This window comes from Bos grunniens, chromosome 16 (genome assembly GCF_055505025.1).
Source record: "Bos grunniens cultivar Pamir isolate PY7600 chromosome 16, Bosgru_T2T1.0, whole genome shotgun sequence".
In the NCBI taxonomy this organism is placed as follows: domain Eukaryota; kingdom Metazoa; phylum Chordata; class Mammalia; order Artiodactyla; family Bovidae; genus Bos; species Bos grunniens.
The window spans coordinates 74,214,650-74,234,434 of NC_141180.1; the positions used below are offsets into that span (position 1 = coordinate 74,214,650).

General features: G+C 38.7%; 1 protein-coding gene across 50 annotated transcripts in view; it reads left to right on the plus strand.

The window, feature by feature from the left end:
- The window catches only part of LOC147357012 (uncharacterized), a 41,951-nt gene that overhangs the window by 2,677 nt on the left and 19,489 nt on the right, over positions 1–19,785 (plus strand). For 45 of the 50 annotated variants that reach the window (XM_086345475.1, XM_086345471.1, XM_086345469.1 and 42 more), the window contains exon 2: positions 17,840–17,965. The exons of the other annotated variants lie outside the window; for them this stretch is intronic. In XM_086345475.1, coding sequence (XP_086201601.1) covers positions 17,878–17,965 — 88 coding nt within the window. In that variant the 5' untranslated portion in view covers positions 17,840–17,877. The remainder of the gene's footprint in view (positions 1–17,839; positions 17,966–19,785) is intronic. 50 annotated transcript variants of the gene reach the window in all.

Below are 19,785 nucleotides of genomic sequence, written 5' to 3' on the forward strand. Positions count from 1 at the left end.
CAGTACTGAATAATTCATTGCTTCATAGAGCTAACCATCTAATAAAGAAGAACAGGTACTAAACAACAAATTATGTTACTGACACTCAGTCCTAATTTTAATAATTTAATTCTGTATTTCCTAAGGTGACTTAAATTACTTCATTTTAATTTGATTCAATTTAAAAGTATGCATTTTTAATTGTGTCATACATGACTATAGTAGTTGGGAATGTAACAGTAAACTGAAAAAAAAGTAAATCTCTGCTCTAATAAAGTTTCAGTTTTCATGAGAGGCTGAGAATCCTAAAATTTCAGGTTACATAGACTATTACTAGGTGACTCTCCATGGTTCACAGCTTTGTCATGGTGAGGGGTTTTGCATAGCTGAATGAAGCTATGAGCCAGGCCATGCAGGGTCACTGGTGATTAGTGCTATGAAAGAAAAGAAATGAACTTAGGAGAATGAGAGTGTTATGATATTCAAGAGCAGAATTAGGTAATTATTTACTGATATGAGTCAAATATTGAAGGAGCTGCAGGATGTAGAAAATGGGAAGATACTTGGAATGTATTTCCAGACAGACGAAACAAGAAGTATTAAAGTTCATGAGGCAGAAGTGTGTTCAGTGAAAAGCAAGTTCAGTAGGGTGAAGAAAGGTATCAGGGGAAGATGAATAGAAGATAGGGAGATAAAGTGTTATGGACTGAATGTGTCCCCACAAATTGATATATTAAACTCCTAACTCCCAATATGATGATACTTAGATATGGGACTTTGAGGAAGTAATTAGGGTTCAGTTCAGTTCAGTTGCTCAGTTGTGTCCTGTAGTCTCTGTGACCCCAAGCACATACCAGACTTCCCTGCCAGTCACCATCTGACACTATATAAGTAAGATGAAGGAAGCAGATGTGATGTAAATTACTGTAGAAAACCCTAACGATGACAAACTCTAAAAAACATGATTTTAAAAACAGAATCTGAAGATAATAAATTGGGACGTGTTGCTAATGCAGTCAAGAACAAGACCAAGAAGATGAATGAGAGGATTTCAAGAGCAAAGAAATGTTTACTTCCTTTTTTAAACCCAAAGTTGGGAACAGAAAGTCTATTTGCAAAATGTACAATGCCCATACATTTCAAAAGAACGATTTTTGACCCATTTTCTATACCTAGAAAAGCATCATTATGTTTTTTTTTTTCTTTTTAAAGGACACTCTTAGAAAAACTGGAAAAATCAAGGTATGGTGTTTTGTATTAAATTCTGCTTAAAGTCAGTTTTAAGCAGTTTGCTATTATATAGTAATTTATTTAATTTCTTTCCATTCAGTTCAGTCACTCAGTAATGTCTGACTCTGCAACCCCATGGACTGTAGCACTCCAAGGCTTCCCTGTTCATCACCAACTCCTGGAACTTGCTCAAACCCATGTCCATTGAGTCAGTGATGCCCTCCAAGCATCTCATCCTCTGTCATCCTCTGCTCTCCTGCCTTTAGTCTTTCAGAATCAGGGTCTTTTCTAATGAGTCACTTCTTCACATCAGGTAGCCACAGTATTGGAGGTTCAGCTTCAGCATCAGTCCTTCCAATGAATATTCAGGAATGATTTCCTTTAGGATTGACTGGGTTGATCTCCTTACTGTCCAAGGGACTCTCAAGGGTCTTCTCCAACACTGTAGTTCAATAGCATCAATTCTTTGGTGCTCAGCTTTAAAGTCCAACTCTCGCATCCATACATGCCTACTGGAAGGACCATAGCTTTGACTATACAGTCCCTTGTCAGCAAAGTAATGTCTCAGCTTTTTAATTTGCTGTCTAGGTCTGTCTGACTAATTAGAGTTAGATGATGTCATTAGTCACTCAGTTGTGTCCAACTCTTTGTGACCCTGTGGCCTGTAACCTCTGTCCATGGAAATCTCCAGGCAAGGATATTGGAGTGGGTAGCCTCTCCCTTCAGGGGGTATTCCTGACCCAGGGATCGAACCCGGGTCTTCCGCATTGTAGACAGACACTTTACTGTCTGAGCCACAAGGGAAGTCCTATATAAGATTGCAGTACTCACCAAATTTGTCTAAAGATTGAACACAGTCTCTATCAGAGGCCCAACTGGTTCCACTGCAGAAATTGACAAACACAGTCTAAAATTCATGTAGAGTGGCAGGGGACTTAAAAAGCCAAAACAGCCTTAAAAAATAAAAGTTGTTAGACTCATAGCTCCCAGTTTCAGATCTTATTACAAACCATAGTATTCAAAACAGTGTGGTACTTGCATAAAGATAGACACATAGACCAGTGGAATAGGACTGAGAGTCTGGAAATAAAACTTTATATCTGTAGTCAATTGGTTTTTAGCAAAGGAATCAACACTGTTCAACTGGGAAAGAATAGTCTTTTCAACAACTGATGCTGGGACAACTGGATAGCCACATGCAATATAATAAAATTGGACTCTTACCTCATGCTATTACACAATCTATCTAGAAGTAGATGTAACATGTAAAAATAAAAACAAACTACAAAACTTTTAGAAGAAAACACAGGGATAAATTTCTGTGACCTCAGATTTCACAGATAATTCTTAGATATGATACCAAAAGTATAAGCAACAAAATAAAAATTTTTTATTAGATTTCATCAAAAATAAAAACACTTCTGCTTCATGAGAAACTATCAAGGGAAGTGAAAAGATAAAAAGAAATTATTTGAAAATTAAATTTATGATAAGGTACTTTCTTTCTAGGATATGCGGAAACATTACAGTTCAATTAGAAGAAGACAACCCAATTAAAGAATGAGTGAGGAACCTGAATAGATATTTCTATAAAGAAGTTATATGAATGACCAATAAGCACATGAAAAGATGCTCAGCATCATTAACTACCTGGGAAATCCAGACTGAAACCACAATGAGTTTTCTTTCACCTTATACTCACTAATATGGCTATAATCAAAAAGTCAGATTATAAGTGTTAGCAAGGATGTGAGAGTTGGACTGTGAAGAAAGCTGAACACCAAAGAATTGATGCTTTTGAACTGTGGTGTTGGAGAAGACTCTTGAGAGTCCCTTGGACTGCAAGGAGATCCAACCTGTCCATTCTAAAGGAAATCAGTCCTGGGTGTTCATTGGAAGGACTGATGCTAAAGCTGAAACTCCCAATACTTTGGCCACTTCATGCCAAAGTTGGAAAAGACTCTGATGTTGGGAGGGATTGGGGGCAGGAGGAGAAGGGAACGACAGAGGATGAGGTGGCTGGATGGCATCACTGGCTTGATGGACATGAGTTTGAGTGAACTGCAGGAGTTGGTGATGGACAGGGAGGCCTGGAGTGCTGCAATTCATGGGGTCGCAAAGAGTCGAACACGACTGTGCGACTGAACTGGACTGAACTGAAGGATGAGAAGTATCAAACTCCTTATAGACTGCTGGTGGGAATATAAAATGGTATAGCCATACTTGAAAACAATCTGGTGATTTGTGAAACTTTTCCATATGTTACCTTTTTATCCATAAATTCCACACCCTAGTAGATACCTCAGAGAAACTAAAATGCATGTCCACACAGAAATTAGTAGAAAAATATTTATACCAACCTTATTAATAATAGCCAAAAGATGGAAATAACCTGAATTCTATCAGCTTACAAATGGATAAATGAAATGTAGTATATCCACACACTGGAATATCATTTAGTCATAAAAAGTGATGGGTTAGTGATACATGCTACAATATTTATGAATTTTGAAACCATGATGTTAAGTGAAAGCAGCTAGTCACAGAATGCCACATAGTATGTGAATTGTCCAGAATGGGTAAATCTATAGAGACAAGAGGGGTTTCCCTGGTGGCTCAGTGGTAAAGAATTCACCTGTAATGCAGGAGACCCAGTTTCGATCCCTGAGTCAGGAAGATCCCCTGGAGAAGAGGACATTGCAACCCACTCCAATATTATTGCCTGGCAAATCCCATGGACAGAAGAGCCTGGCAGCTTTAGTCCATAAGGTCACAAAGAGTCAGGGAAGCCAAAATGACTAAGCAGAGACATATTCATAGAGACAGAAAGCAGGTTAAGGGTTACTTAGGTTTGAGTTGAGGGCTTAATGTGAATATAAGATGGTAATACCTAAAGAGTTCATGGTTTCTTTTTATGGAGACTATAAAATTGAGAATAATGATGGTTGTATATTTCTGCCTATATAGTAAAACAGTGAGTTATACCCACTCGGTAAACTGTATGTTATGAGAATTATATTTAAATAAAACCACTATAAAGAAAAATAAAACATTTGGTGAAGAATTGAAGATAGGAAAAATTTTTTTTGAGAAGTTCTATAATAAAAAGGAATTTAATGGGGCCAGAATTAGATGAAATAACATGGTCAGGGGAAGTTTTGGGTTTTTTTATTTATTTTTTAAATAAGGAAGCACAACGTGGAGAAAAAGGAGCAAGAAATTTATGGAGGATGTTTAGGTGCTGAAAAGAGCATGTGAGACAATTTAACAAAGACAATGGCTTTATGACAAATATTCTATTAGAAAACTTAGTTACTTCTAATTAAATAAACATTGATTTTGACCCTAAATAACTTGAGCTAATCAAGCCAAGTTTACTACCACTTATTTATGAAACTGGATTTTTTATCTTTTTAGTCCTAAAATCAGTTCCCATTCTATTCCATAATCTGAGATTTGGATAATGCTATTTAGATTATTTTTACAAATTCTGATCACTCTTCTGGGTCCCCAATTTCAAATATATATATATATATATATATATATATATATATGTATATTTGGGAGAAGGCAATGGCACCCCACTCCAGTGCTCGTGCCTGGAAAATCCCATGGACAGAGGAGCCTGTTAGGCTGCAATCCTTGGGGTCGCTGGGAGTTGGACTCGACTGAGCGACTTCACTTTCACTTTTCACTTTCATGCATTGGAGAAGGAAATGGCAACCCACTCCGGTGTTCTTGCCTGGAGAATCCCAGAGACAGGGGAGCCTGGTGGGCTGCCGTCTGTGGGGTCGCACAGAGTCAGACACGACTGAAGTGACTTAGCATAGCATAGCATATATACATATTTATAAATATATAAATATATATATTTATATATATAGTGTTATATATAGATATATAAAACACTCTAGAGTGTTATAAACTCTATATATGTGTGTGTGTGTGTGCATATATGTATGTACATATATATTCTTTATATCATACAACTCTGTTGTGACTGTGTTTGTTGTTTTGGTTATAATTATTTCAGTTAGCTATAGCATAGGTTTAGGCTTTAAATAATAACTCCAGGTTTTCTGCTGCTATCATCTTATTTACTTCATTAATCTCAGTCTCATTTTTCATACCAATATTTAATTATAATCATACTAACCTGTATCTTGATTGTCTGTAATGATATTAAAATGATACATAGAAAGAACCTCTGCCCTTTGCCCACTGTTCAATATGCTTTACAATTTTGATCACTTTTGTCACATTTTGTGCTTAATATCACATGAAAAATTTTTCTTAGCATGTGTCTACTCAGTAATTTCAGTCAAAATCAATAATTATCTGATAAAAATACACTAAGGTAGATATGGTAACCCTCATTTTAAATCAAAATATAGCTTTGAACTTATCAGTGGAGAAAAATAAAAGAACTCATTATCAGTTCCATAAGTCATTCAGTATCTTTACATATTACTTTTGGTTGAGAAAGAAAACTTTAAGTAGTTTGTCATTCCCTGAGAGGTGTAATTATTTAACTCATTAGCAGGAGTCAAACTGACTGCTAAATTTTGGTGAGTCATATCAAATAAGCAAAATCTGAATGTTTTTCTAGTAATTTCTTTCATAATGTCAACTTTGAAAACCAAGAAATAATACAAAACAATGTTTGTAACACTAATGAATGTTCTTCTTGATGCAAAAAGGGTAACCTAAAACACTTCTTATTAAAAAAATTCAGTTCACCCCAGCAGGCTTGAAAACCTGGTGCAATCTGAGTTTTACAAAAACAGTAATATTAAAGTTGTTATTAATCTCTCATCTAGATGACAGAAATTCAGAAGTCCTTGAAATGTTTTCACCTTTAAAAGTGCTACTTTTAAAGCTACTCCTTTTTTTTTCTTCAAAATGTACTTCATGTTTCCAAAATCAAATGAAAACCTCAGTTCACTTTTTTCAAGTCTAAAGGCTAATTAAAGGTATGTCAAATATATATTAATACTCAATATTGAGTGCAATTTTGGACATAAAGAATCAGTTAATAATAAATACTTATGTTTGCACTTACAGGAATATGTAAGTTGTTAATATTTACTTTAACTCTTCCTTTTAGTTTCTGAGAATATACACTATACATACATACACATATACATTCATTTGTACACTGAATGTATTATATCATTTTGATTGACCATAAGACACATAATTTCCCACATTATCTCCTTTCTGATATTTTAATGCTTTAGTAGTAAAGAACCCACCTTGCAGGGAGCGAGCTCCGCCCCTGGCAAAGGTCATGAGGAAGGAGGCTTGGCATACGCAAAGGCGGGATCAAGCCTCAGGAGTCTCCCTGGAAATTCTCGAGCAATCTATCCCCAAAACCAGAGTCTGCCTACTTTCTGCTTTGTGCTTTCACCTACACCTCTGACTTTACGGGGGGCTGTCCCCCACTACCTCTCTCTGAAAAAAGAGTTAGCTTACAGCTCCAGTTAATAATTCCTGGGTGTGACAGTGTTTCAACCTACAAACTCCTTTGGAAGTCCTCTAGCCTGCCTGAATAGGTTTTTTCCGGCAACATGTGATTGTTCAGAGCCTCCCAACTGTGAGAGGCAGGAAATGTTCTAAACTGTCTAAACACAGATTCCTTTGAGTAGTTAAAAGATTGATTAGAAATTGTATTGGTGAAGGGTTTTTCACTTGTTGGGCCAATGTTTGCTGCTAAGTCTCCATATCCCTTACCTACTGTGTCCTTGGCGGTGTATTGATTGATATAATGGGTGTATAGAAATGTAAGCAGTTGCCTCAATGTTTGTAACCTTGGACCCTTGAGTTAATTCTTTTCTTGATTGAGCCCACCTCACCTTTGCCCTATAGGAATGCAACTTTCTCCAATGCTTTTTGGAGGCTGGCGCCTGACTTTAGAATAATCACCTTTAGAGAAAAATAAGTTTCTTAAAATGTTAACAGGCTTCCTGGCCAGAAGATGATGTAAATCACCTAAACTTTTGCATATGATATGTTTGAAAGCCTGGCTATAAGGATCAGGAACTGCTGTCTTTGCATGACTCTACCCCCTTCCCCCATTATCCTCTATGCACAACTTAAGGTATAAAACTACTTTGGAAAATAAAGTATGCCCTTTTGTTCACCGAAATTTGGTCTCCCCATGTCGTTCTTTCTTTCACCTTCTAGCTGAACTTTTCCTCTGAGGCAGGGAAGCTCGTCAAGCCTACTAATTTTGCCTGGGCTTCTAAGATCTGACCGGGGAGGCCTTAGTGTCTCCTCTCCTTCGGGAGAACGGGAGGATGCCTGCGACCTTCGTAGGTGACGTAAATTCCCTGCTTTGGAATTTTATTCAGCCTCTTTTCTTCACTGAATTTCTTCGCTGAGCTATCCTTATTTCACCACTCTTTATATCCTTAATAAACGTTTAATTAAGCAGTTGTTTCCTGATCCTCGCCGACGCCGTCCCCGCTTCGAATTCCCTGTATCAGCCGGGGCTGGTCCCCGGCACCACCTGCCAATGCAGGAGACATAGGTTCAATCCTTAGGTTGAGGAGATCCCCTGGAGGAGGGCGTGGCAACCACTACAGTATTCTTGGCTGGAGAATCCCATGGACAGAGGAGCCTGGTGGGCTACGGTCCATGGGGTTGCAAAGAATCGGACACGACTAAAGTGACTTTGCATGCACACATGCATCATTGATGGAGTCTTACATTGCTGGTGGATAGTTAGGCAGTAATAATAATGCACAATAGTTGTCATTGCTTGGCATTTGGCTTATATTTTCTTCTTTGTATACATACCACAGTGATATAAATATTTAATAATGCTGTGTTATAAAACAATATTGTATTATAGTTTCAAGGTATTTTTTTTTTCTTTTTTGTTGATACATAAGATAATGGTGGAGAAGGCAATGGCACCCCACTCCAGTACTCTTGCCTGGAAAATCCCACAGATGGAGGAGCCTGGTAGGCTGTAGTCCATGGGATCGCTAAGAGTCAGTCATGACTGAGCGAGTTCACTTTCACTTTTCACTTTCCTGCATTGGAGAAGGAAATGGCAACCCACTCCAGTGTTCTTGCCTGGAGAATCCCAGGGATGGGGGAGCCTGGTGGGCTGCTGTCTATGGTGTCGCACAGAGTCGGACACGACTGAAGCGACTTAGCAGCAAGATAATGGTGACTTAGATTCAAACAGTGATACCTTAGGTTTGATAATATACACAATAAATACATGTACACATTGACTTGAATTCATTTCCAAGCATATCTCCCTTCAACCCAATATTGTTGAAAAGCAGTTTGTACTCATTCTATTTCCTCCCTGCCTGTCCACTGTTTAATTTATTGTTTGACTTTTGTTCTCATCACTGAATAACCCTTTCTGGAAAAACGTAATCGATGACTTCTGAATATTTAGTTATCACCCTTGGCATCCTTGCTGAAATTCACATCTTTGACTGATTTTTTTTTTTTCTTGAAATATTTTTCTCCCTTATCCCTTTGGGATTTTCCTTAATTTTATACAGTATTAGTTGCCATTATTTCTTAGTCTTATACATTGGGATTTCTTCCTTAAGACACTTAAGTCTTGCTATTTCCAACAGTTTTATGTTCAGTTTTCTTCTCACTCAAGAAATGGTATTAACTTCATTTTAATTTTATCTAAGAATATGGTTTCAAACATTGTGTTTGCCAATAATTCCCAAATCAATACAGTTTTCCCAGACATCTCTTTGAGAGTCAAAATGTATCCAACATTTTATTATGTTCCCTTGATGATTTCATACTCATATCAAACTCCAAATATCCAATAATGAATTATAACTATTTACATGTTATTTAAAATTTTTATCTAGGAAATATTCTTTGATCTTCATATTTAAACTGTATCTCATCCTGGTTTCTATACGTTTATCTACACCATAATCTGCATTGTTTCTTGCATTAAGAATCAGGAACACAAGCAGGAACACAACACTTTATTTCTTTATATCTTCACATTAAATTAACAAAAATCCCTTCTACCAATCAGAATGGCCATCATCAAAAAGTCCTCAAGCAATGAATGCTGGAGAGGGTGTGGTGAGAAAGGACTCCTTCTACACTCTTGGTGGGAATGTAAATTGGTACAGCCACTATGCAGAAGAGTAAGGAGGTTCTTTTAAAAACTAAAAATAGAGTTACCACGTGATCCAGCAATCTCACTTCTTGGCATATATCCAGAGAAAAACATGGTCTGAAAGGATACATGCACCCCAATATTCATTGGAGCACTATTTACAGTAGCCAAGACATGGAAGCAACCTAAATGTCCATAAACAGAGGCATGGATAAAGAAGATGTGATACATATATACAATGGAATATTACTCAGATATTAAAAAGAATGAAATAATGCCTTTTGCATCATGGATGGACCTAGAGATTGTCTTACTGACTGAAGTAAGTTAGAGAAGTAGAAATATCATATGATATCCCTTATATGTAGAATCTTAAATGATACAGATGAACTAATTTACAAAGCAGATACAGACTCACAGACTTACAGAAAGAATTTATGGTTGCCAGGGAGGGAAGGATGGGGGAAAGGTATAGTCAGGGAGTTTGGAATTGACACATGCACACTACTATATTTAAAATGAGTAAGCTGCAAGGACCTACTGTATAACACAATGAATTCTACCCAATGCTCTGTAATAACCTATAGAGGAAAACACTGACAAAGAATAAATGTATGTATAACTGAATCACTGCTGTACACCTGAAACTAACACAACATTGTTCATCAGCTATACTCCAAAGTAAAATAAAATTTTAAAAAGCTATGTTTAGGATCAGCAAATTCTGCCTTCTAAATACATCTCTGAACCTCTCGCCTTTCATTCCTTCTGCTACTTTATTAATTTAGGTCTCTTCCAAAATAGTTCACTATTAGAAAGACCCCTGTCATAGTGTTCCTTCTGAAATTTATTCTTTAATCCTTCCTTAATATTGCTTCAAAAGTGATCATTTGGAGGAAAAATAAATCCTGATTATTTTTCTCTCTTAATGAAACCCCCTTAATAGCTCCCTCTTCCCTTCCAGAACAAGTCTAAACAACCTAGCATGTTTCTTGATAAGTTTGATGATTATAATACAATATTGTTGCCTCTATTCACCATATTATGCATGACATCTCTAGGACTTATTTACTACTCATTGCAAGTTTGTATCCTTAAACAACATTTGTCCTATCCCCACCAACGCCATCCCCTAGTAACCATCATTTTACTCTCTTTTTATTTTCCACATATAAGTGGTATCATACATCATTTGTCTTTCTCTATCTGAGTAGGTCTTAATTATTCCAGCCACTAAAAACAAATGAAAATTTTATGACATGATAAAGAAGCTAATTATTGCTATGTTGTCAATCATAGTAAATATGTATCAAATCAATGTGTTTTACAGCTTGAATTTACGTAATGTTATATGTCAAATACATTTCAGTTTTAAACAATAAATGAACATCCTAACATGCTATAACCTGGCCTTGATTACATCACCAGGGTTATCTCCAGCTATACCTTACATTCAGATTGAATTATTCAACAGTTCTAATCTTTTCTAACTGCCAGCTGCTCTCTCCTATCCTTTTCTAATGGTCATTACCTTTTATTTCCTTCCTAGAAAATTCCCATTTATCTTTAAAATGTAGGTCATAAATGACAAAAGATGTTCTCTGACGCTCTTACTGTTGTACTAAAGAAATTGTACTGTTTGTTTGTGTATCTGTCTTTGCAGCTAGCCTGTGGGTGTCTACAAATGTTTCCTCATTCATCTCTATGTCTGCATTTCTGTGCACAAGTCCCAGAACTTAATTGGAGCTTCATCCATGTTTACTAAATGACTAGTGAGAAAACAGTGAATAAATATACAAATAAACTAAAAACTGAATAGATAAACAGCTTTTCAAAATTAAAATTAAGAATAATTCTATTCCTTGTAAGCCTGACTTTGTTATGTAATGGATAAGATACATCCTAGGTGTTAGCGTCACTGATGTTTTCAGCCTGTAAAACGTACCTTTATCTGTCTCTTTCCTGTTCTGTGCTAAGTTGTACTGTTATTAGAGAAACATGATTGAAAGTATCAAAAAGAGGAGGACATTAGAAAGCAAGTTAAGGGTGCTCCCTGGCTGTCCAGTGATTAAGACTTTGCCTTCTAATACAAGGAGTGCAGGTTTGATCCCTGGTTGGGGAGCTAATATCCACATGCCTGGAGGCCAAAAAACCAAAACATAAAACAGAAGTAATGTTGTTACAAATTCAATAAAGACTTAAAAAAAAAAGTTAAATGTTCTGAAACAGAAGATTTTAAGGTAAAGTTTGTAGTTGCCTAGAAAGATTTATTAATGAATGAGATTTAGAGGGGTCTGTGGACTTTCTGAAATTGTACACAGAAGGTGAACTGCATGTGAAAGGAAAGAATCCAAAGACAAAATAAGGAATTGTTTGACAAATGATGCTTGCTTATAAGTATGGCTCTAGAAATTCTGCTACTAAAATGAATCAATACACTAAAACAGAAAACTTCACCAAAATCTGCTCTAATTATTTGATACTACAGAGGCAAACACTCCAAAACTTACTTTCATATAATTGATTTTCGCGTTGCTGTGTGAATTAATAGGACTCCCGTGGACATCTCTTGCCTTGAGGCCTTAATGCAGTTGCCATTCAACACTGGAAGGTTAGAATCTGTTGAATCCTCACCTGGTCTGCTCATCCAGTGAGAATTATTCCCGTTGCTAGGACACTGGAAGATCAGCTGTTGATCATTGCATCAAAGAGAGGAGGACATTACTGCATGATGACTGGGTTAAGAATATGATAAAAGCACCCCATGTGCAAATGTCTCAGGACAGGATACAGAAGTTGCCAATCCAGTCAAGGATACACCTGAAATAAGCAAAGCATCCTTCTCCACTCTATTCTATTTATCAAGGCAGTCACAGGACCCTCCTAATGGTTGTTGTTGTTGTTTTAAATAAGAAGACAGCTTCTTATCTCTTGATCGAGGAGGGGCAACATCACATTGCAGAGCTGTACATTATATAGTATATTCAATGTGTATACTATACATTCTCTAAGGTGGTCCTGTTTCATTGTTCTTACATAATTTATCCTGTTTAATTATTACAAATATTCACCAACTTTTATAAACAGTTGTTGAATCAACTATAGGAAAATTTTTTTAAAAATCCAATATGTTGCTTGGTCAAAGGAATGCTAATGTACTTGGCAAATTGGAGCTATATTAAAACTCAGTTAATTCTTCACCATTAAAATCATTAATAGGGCATAGCAAATGTAATCAAAAATTCTTTTAATGTTCTTTAACATTAATTGAAAGTGTCCCTCTTTTCTCAGCAAACAACCACAAGTTCATTTGGTGAATAAACACATCGTAAATGATGTCTGTTAAAATGACTTAATCATTGATGTACCATCATCATCACTTCCAAAATGTTCTAAGGTTTTTGAGACATAAATTACCACATGTGCTTTAAAAAATACTGTGTTCCTTTTATGACTGTATCAGGATATTTCTACTCTATATCATTTCTGGGGGGAAATTTCTATCATCCTAAAAAAATAATTAGTCCATCTTGACATACATCTTTAGAAATATTCAGAATTGTTCAATAGAAAAGTTTGTCTTGAAACACCTGTAGTTGTTTTCCTATTAAAATATTTTAAAGGAATATTTAGCCCTTAATAAGAATATTAGTCATAATATCCTTCCCTCTTTTTCCTTCTCACAGCCAAAATAGCAAAAATATTTAAATCAGTGATGCTTTTAAAAATAAAATAAATGTCTTCATGATATAAGGAAAAGTAACTGTAATAAAAAGACAGTGATGGGACTTCCTTTGTGGCCCAGGGGTTCAAATCTGCCTACCAGTGCAGGGGCCATGGGTCTCATCCCTGGTCTGGGAAGATCCCACATGCTGGAGAGCAACTAGCCTGTGCACCACAGCTACTGACCCAAGCTCTAGAGCCTGCGAGTTACAGCTACTGAAGCCTGTGGGCCTAGAGCCTGTGCTCCACAACAAGAGAACAGTTCCCACTCAGGACAGCTAGAGAGAATCGAGCACAGCAATGAAGACCCAGCTCAGACAAAAATAAATAACAACAACAAAAAACTTAGTGACAAATTGAAAACATGCTTGCAGCACACGACAAAAACATTCATTTTTGTGAGCAGAATTTACAGGGCTCCAAATAAAAAGTAAAAGTGGATACATTAGGTATGAAACTTAATTTTGTTTATAAGATTAAATCTTAGGCTCTGTTTCTTCTAGGTAAGTCTGGGGACTCGCAAAGAGTAGAAATGGGTGGAGGAGACGGTACTAGGGGTGGGGTGGGTGCACAATCAATATTGTAAGACCTTTAGCGGAACCCTTAGACTAGGGTTAGAGGTCATGTTCCACCAACAGGAAACCTGTCAGCAGTCCTCGCCAGAGTGTGGTGAGTCCGGGACAGAGGCCTTCTCCATGCGCTATCCAGGCCCTCAGGGCAGGTGCGTGAGATGGGGGCCCAGGACAGTTTGGGGACAGTGTCCAACAGAGCCACAGAGCCCTCGCCACGGCTGACAGGCCAGATCCAGGCCACAAAGCAGTAGAAGTGAAAGTGAAAGTCTCAGTCGTGTCCAACTCTTTGTGATCCCATGGACTGTACAGTCCATGGTGTTCTCCAGGCCAGAATGCTAGATTGGGTAGCCTTTCCCTTCTCCAGGGGATCTTTCCAACACAAAACCATGAACCTCTCCCCAGTCCCTGCCTCCATGACCTATAAGCTGCAGAGGACGATACGAGCATGGTCCCCGGAGCCCTGGGCATCTGGAGGATATGACCCTGGCTACTAAGGGAAGAGTTTCCCAGCTCCCGTCTCTCTGTTCATGTTTCCACACTTGGTCCAGCATTGATCGGTTGTCCACCCCGAGGAGGTGGCACGAGGTTAGGTTGGTGTGCAAGAATCTTAAAATGTCATTTCAGGCTCGCCTCTGTGGTTGGGACCTCTCTCAAAGAGCGTGATTATTGTGAACCAGGGATTAACCCGATTGGAAATTGCTACAAGTGTGTCTCTGCAGCTTAAATGAACAGCCTGAGGCCTGCCTGGGTCCTGGGCACCAGGCACCCAGAGAGAAGAAAGTTGGATGGGGTCTGGGACCCGGCTCTGAGGTGCTCCCAGCTGAGACCTGCACTGTCAGCCAGGGCAGGGCACTGGATGGAGGACCCCGTCTGGGTGCCAGATACCCTGCCCCGCCGAGGACCCCCTCCTCCTGGCCTGGGCCTGGACCCCAGAGGTAGAGGGTGGTGCCTGGGACCTGATGCTTTCTTGTCAGAACTGAGAGTAGCGTTTGTTTTGGGGGGAGGTTTACAGCAACATTGGGGCTTCCCTCATAGCTCTACTGGTAAAGAACCTGTCTGCAGTGCAGGGGACCTGGGTTTGATCCTTGGCTTAGGCAGGTCCCCTGGAGAAGGAAATGGCAACCCACTCCAGTACTCTTGCCTGGAGAATCCCATGAACAGAGGATCCCGGCAGGCTACAGTCCATGGGGCCACAAAAGTCGGACTTGACTTAGTGACTAAACCACCACCACCACCACAAGAACATCATGACCTGACCATGACCTGACCTCAAGAACAAAGACTCTGACCCCAGAAGTAAGCAGGCCACTCCCTCAGCTTTCCTAGAAAAGTGCTTTGCTGAAAGTTTTCTGAGTGCTCAGCTTTGTTTGTTTGTTTGTCTTTTCTCCTTGTGTGGCCCTGCAGGAAGGCTTTCTCTGCTCCAGGCTCCTGATTCTTGGTGTTGTTTGGCCTCACTGTGTGTTAGGAGCACAGACTTGTGATCAGTACCAAGATGATATTCTAATCAAGAATAGAATCTCTTTTTATTCTCAATGTGTTAGATTTGTCCCTCCTCAGCCCGAAATGTTCACTCTCAACTATATTTGGGGACAGAACATTCTCACTCATATAAATTATTTTCTTAATCAGAGAGGAATGTGTGAGCCTGAGATTCAATCTTTGAAATAAAATGTTTACTCTGAAAAGCCAAATGTGTGCATAGAATCACAGTAGCAGTTGGACAGTTGCAGTTGGACTCATCCTGTGCAGAGTCCAGTTAATTCTGAAGGTTCTGTGATGTGTGGTCACCACAGTAATGTGGTGATACACATTACGAATTCTGAACCCAGTGCCAGTTGGTTCATGTATGGTGGCAAAGGAGAAATGGATAACTTGAACTGTTGTTTTGGAGGTAGGTTCCCACTGATCCTCTGAAGGCTGTTCCTTCAAATAGGCTGGTTAACTTTACTGATGAATTTTCCTCATCTTTTAAAAAATTTTTTTTTTCCATCACTCTAATTTATCTACAGAGTTATAAATGTGTTTTATAGTCTTGTTTTATTCCTTAAATTATATTTGGATTCTCCTGTCAGCTGGCTGCCTTAAACATCTTCCTAAATTTCCAATTTCCCAATGCTAGTTTTGTATACATTCTTACCAGAGAACAGATGTAAAGAACTAACAGAGGAGAACCATGATGTCTCCCCAACATCGGACATTATAGCAAAAGGGAATTACATCTCAACTCTTGTCAAATGTTGCTGCCCAAATCTACAAACACTAGCAGTGTAAATCGTGAGACTTAAAAAGGAAAGAAACTGGGATTTACTGGTGGGATTCTCAAGGGCTGATGTGGGCTGGATCATTGTTTGGCTGTTGCCAAGGAGTTTAGTGAGATGGCATAGCGCTGTCGGGTTAGTAGGATGAACATTTGGTCACTGAGGGAAGGAGTCTGTCTGTTGATCCTCAAGGAGAATCTAGGGTTACAGTCTCCAGGCTGTGAGGATGGAGATGATTTTCAAAAAGAATATGGGGCTCTGTTGTCTTCCACTACAGGGTCTAGAGCATGACAAGAAGTTGATAGAGTCAGAATTTTAGTGGGGGAAGATTGAACTCCTGCTCATTCTTAGCTAGCACTTGGTCCAGACTGCTCAAATAAGAGTTCAATTCAGCTGTGAGACTGAGCATCTGAGACTTAATTAAGCCACCAAAGCCCAGCTCAGATGTCCACCTCCCCAGTTAACTCACATTAACTGCTCATCCAGACTTGGTCAAGTTAAAGGGAAGCTAATTCTTGGTAGAGCCATCATGTGACCTTTGGTTTAGAAGGTTCTGGGCTCTGAGCCAACTTGTTGGCCAAACAGCCGACTGGTCACTTAGCAAGGTGAACTGGGCTTTGGGAAGGCTGCTCGTGAGATGGTTGAGTGTGTGAAGAAGCTTTGGAGGATGGACAGAGTTGGAATCCTGTGGTCTTTCTGAGGGGCTTCGCTCAGAGGAAACATATTTTGGATCAGGAACTGAAATATAGAGACGAGTGGTAGGAAGATTTGAGCTCTTTTTTAAGGCTGAGGCATTTTCTCCAGGGCATCAGCTCTCATCCACAGAAAACCAGGGGCAGGATAATTTGAGTTGGGGGTAGGGTTGAGGTCCTGATTAAGGGGGTTTAGCGCAGGTCTCAGGGGTGCAGGCATCTGTGTCTTCAGGTAACCATCTACAATCCTGTCCCAGATCCACTATATATCATTGTTTGACCCTTGGAAAGTCTCTTCACCCTCTAAATTTCAACACCTTCTAATGTAACATATGGATTACAGCCCCAACTTTGTCTGCCTTCCTCTTGAACAGGGCTGGATGTCAGAAGAGGTGATAATAGATACTCTCCATGAGCTATAAAACCTTGTTTGTGTGAAAAAGCTGAAGAATAAGCTTCCATCCCCCCTATTGGAGCCATCAAAATGCCCTCTCTGCTTTCAACTGCTACTGAAGGTCCACCTTATTCTTATTATCATTCAAGGTTGAACACTTACAGAGATATTAAGAAGCACCAGTCCTTTACTTCTCTATTTATTTATTTGTATATCTATCATTTATTTATTTGGCAGTATCGGGTCCTAGTTGTGGCACATGGGATCTTCATCACATCGTGCAGATCTTTTGTTGCAGGGTACTGACTCTCTAGTTGTGGTGCTTGAACTCAGTAGTTGCAACATGTGGGACTGGAGTTTGCCGAACAGAAATCAAATCCCATCCCCTTCTTTGCGAGACAGATTCTTACCCAATGGACTGCTGAGGAAGTCCCTCCTTTATTTTTCTAATATTTTGCCTATATTTAATCATTCCTGGCTTCATAATACTAAAAATAGGCCATGTTAACATTTCTCTCACTCAGGACAGGGAACTGAGGCAAAGAGGGATCCATATATCTTTCCCCAGTACCTGCTTCTCCTAAACGGGATTTGAATCCAGTCCATCAGGCATGGTCACCATGCTCTGCTGAGTTTCTAGCTATCAGTTTAATAGAGATATTTGCACACACAGCCAGTCTGTTGGGTGTTTTCAGTGCACATCAAACTGCAGATCTTCCTAAGTCCACCTTGGATTCAGGAGGCCCTGCTAGGCATCTGGTAAGGAAGGGGACCAGAAGATTGAATTGTGGATCAATTATTATTAGTTCCTGGGTGATCCTGTGCCGGCAAGGTGTTGACACCTCTCACCATTATAATGCATTTCACAGGAGGTTTCATCCAGAAGGCGAGAAGAAACATCCCTCAGATGCAAAGAACATCAAGAACTAGCTGGATAAAGACACTTTGTTGTTGCCCAATTAATAGGGTGAATCCTATAACTGACTCAACTGAAGGTACTGTGGAAATTTTCCCATTAGGTTCACTCAGGAATAATTATTGTAGTATGTTCAGTGCCTCTTATTTAAGAAAAAAACAAATATTAAGCAATGTTCTTCTTTTATTTCATGTGTTCAAATTGCAACTATATCAGTTGGTACTGCTTTAACTATGAAAGGAAAGATGCATTCTAAATTCAACATTTGGTTCATGCTTAAAAGTGAAGATGGTCTCTAGCTATGGTTTGAAGATTAGCTAATTTTTTAACACTAGCTGTGATGTGTTCCCCCCTGAAGTCATGTTTCAGGATTTCTTTAAATTATTAGACTTTATTTAAAGCAGGGTTACGTTGCCATAAAAGTTGTACGGATTATACAGAAAATTCCTGTATCATATCACTTCAGTTTCAGCTATCAAATTCTACTCACAGATAACATATGTGTGGTACATTTTTTACAATTAGTAAGAAAATATATTTTTAGTAATTCAAAGTCTAACATTGTTAGTTCACCTAGTATTCACACTTTGTGTTGTTATATTCTGTGATATTTTAAATATGCACATTTAAATTATAGTACCATACAGAAATCTGCACACTAATGTTCACAGTGTATTATTAGTACTTAAATACTAGAAACAACCCAAAGACCATCATGTGATGAATGGATAAATGAAATGTGATATGTACTCAGAATGGAATACTATCCCACCATAAAATGAATTAAGGATTGAAATATGCTGTAAAATGGATGGACGATTAATACAAACATTTATTATAGTTAGTGAAATAAGGCAGGCACAGAAAGACAAATATGGTATGCTTCCACTGGTTTAAGGTACACTGACTAGGCTAACTCATGGAAGCTGGAAATAGAAATCACCAAAGCGAGGAGGCAACGGAGAAGGTGGATAATGACTTAATGGGTACAGAGGTTATATTGGATCTGATGAAAAAGATGTAGATGGTGTTGATAGATACACTAAATTGTGAATATAGAAAAATCAAGATTGCTGGGAGAAATATCAATAACCTCAGATATGCAGATGAGACCACCCTTATGGCAGAAACTGAAGAAGAACTAAAGAGCCTCTTGATGAAAGTGAAAGAGGAGAGTGAAGAACTTTGCTTAAGGCTCAACATTCAGAAAACTAAAATCATGGCATCCGGTCCTAGCACTTCATGGCAAATACATGGGGAAACAGTGGAAACAGTGGCTGACTTTATTTTTCTAAGCTCCAAAATCACTGCAGATGGTGATTGCAGCCATGAAATTAAAAGACGCTTACTCCTTGGAAGGAAAGTTATGACCAACCTAGACAGCATATTAAAAAGCAAAGGCATTACTTTGTCAACAAAGTTCCCTCTATTCGAGGCTATGGTTTTTCCAGTAGTCATGTATGGATGTGATCGTTGGACTATAAAGAAAGCTGAGCGCTGAAGAATTGATGCTTTTGAACTGTGGTGTTGGAGAAGACTCTGGAGAGTCTCTTGGACTGCAAGGAGATCCAACCAGTCCAACCTAAAGATCAGTCCTGGGTGGTCATTGGAAGGACTGATGTTGAAGCTGAAACTCTAATACTTTGGCCACCTGATGCGAAGAAATTACTCATGTGAAAAGACCCTGATGCTGGGAAAGATTGAGGGCAGGAGGAGAAGGGGATGACAGAAGATGAGATGGTTGGATGGCATCACCGACTCAGTGGACATGGGTTTGGGTGGAATCCAGGAGTTGGTGACGGACAGGGACACCTAGCGGGCTGCAGTTCATGGGGTCAAAAAGAGTCGGACACGGTTGAGCGACTAAACTGAACTGATGGAACTTTTTAATTCTTAAAA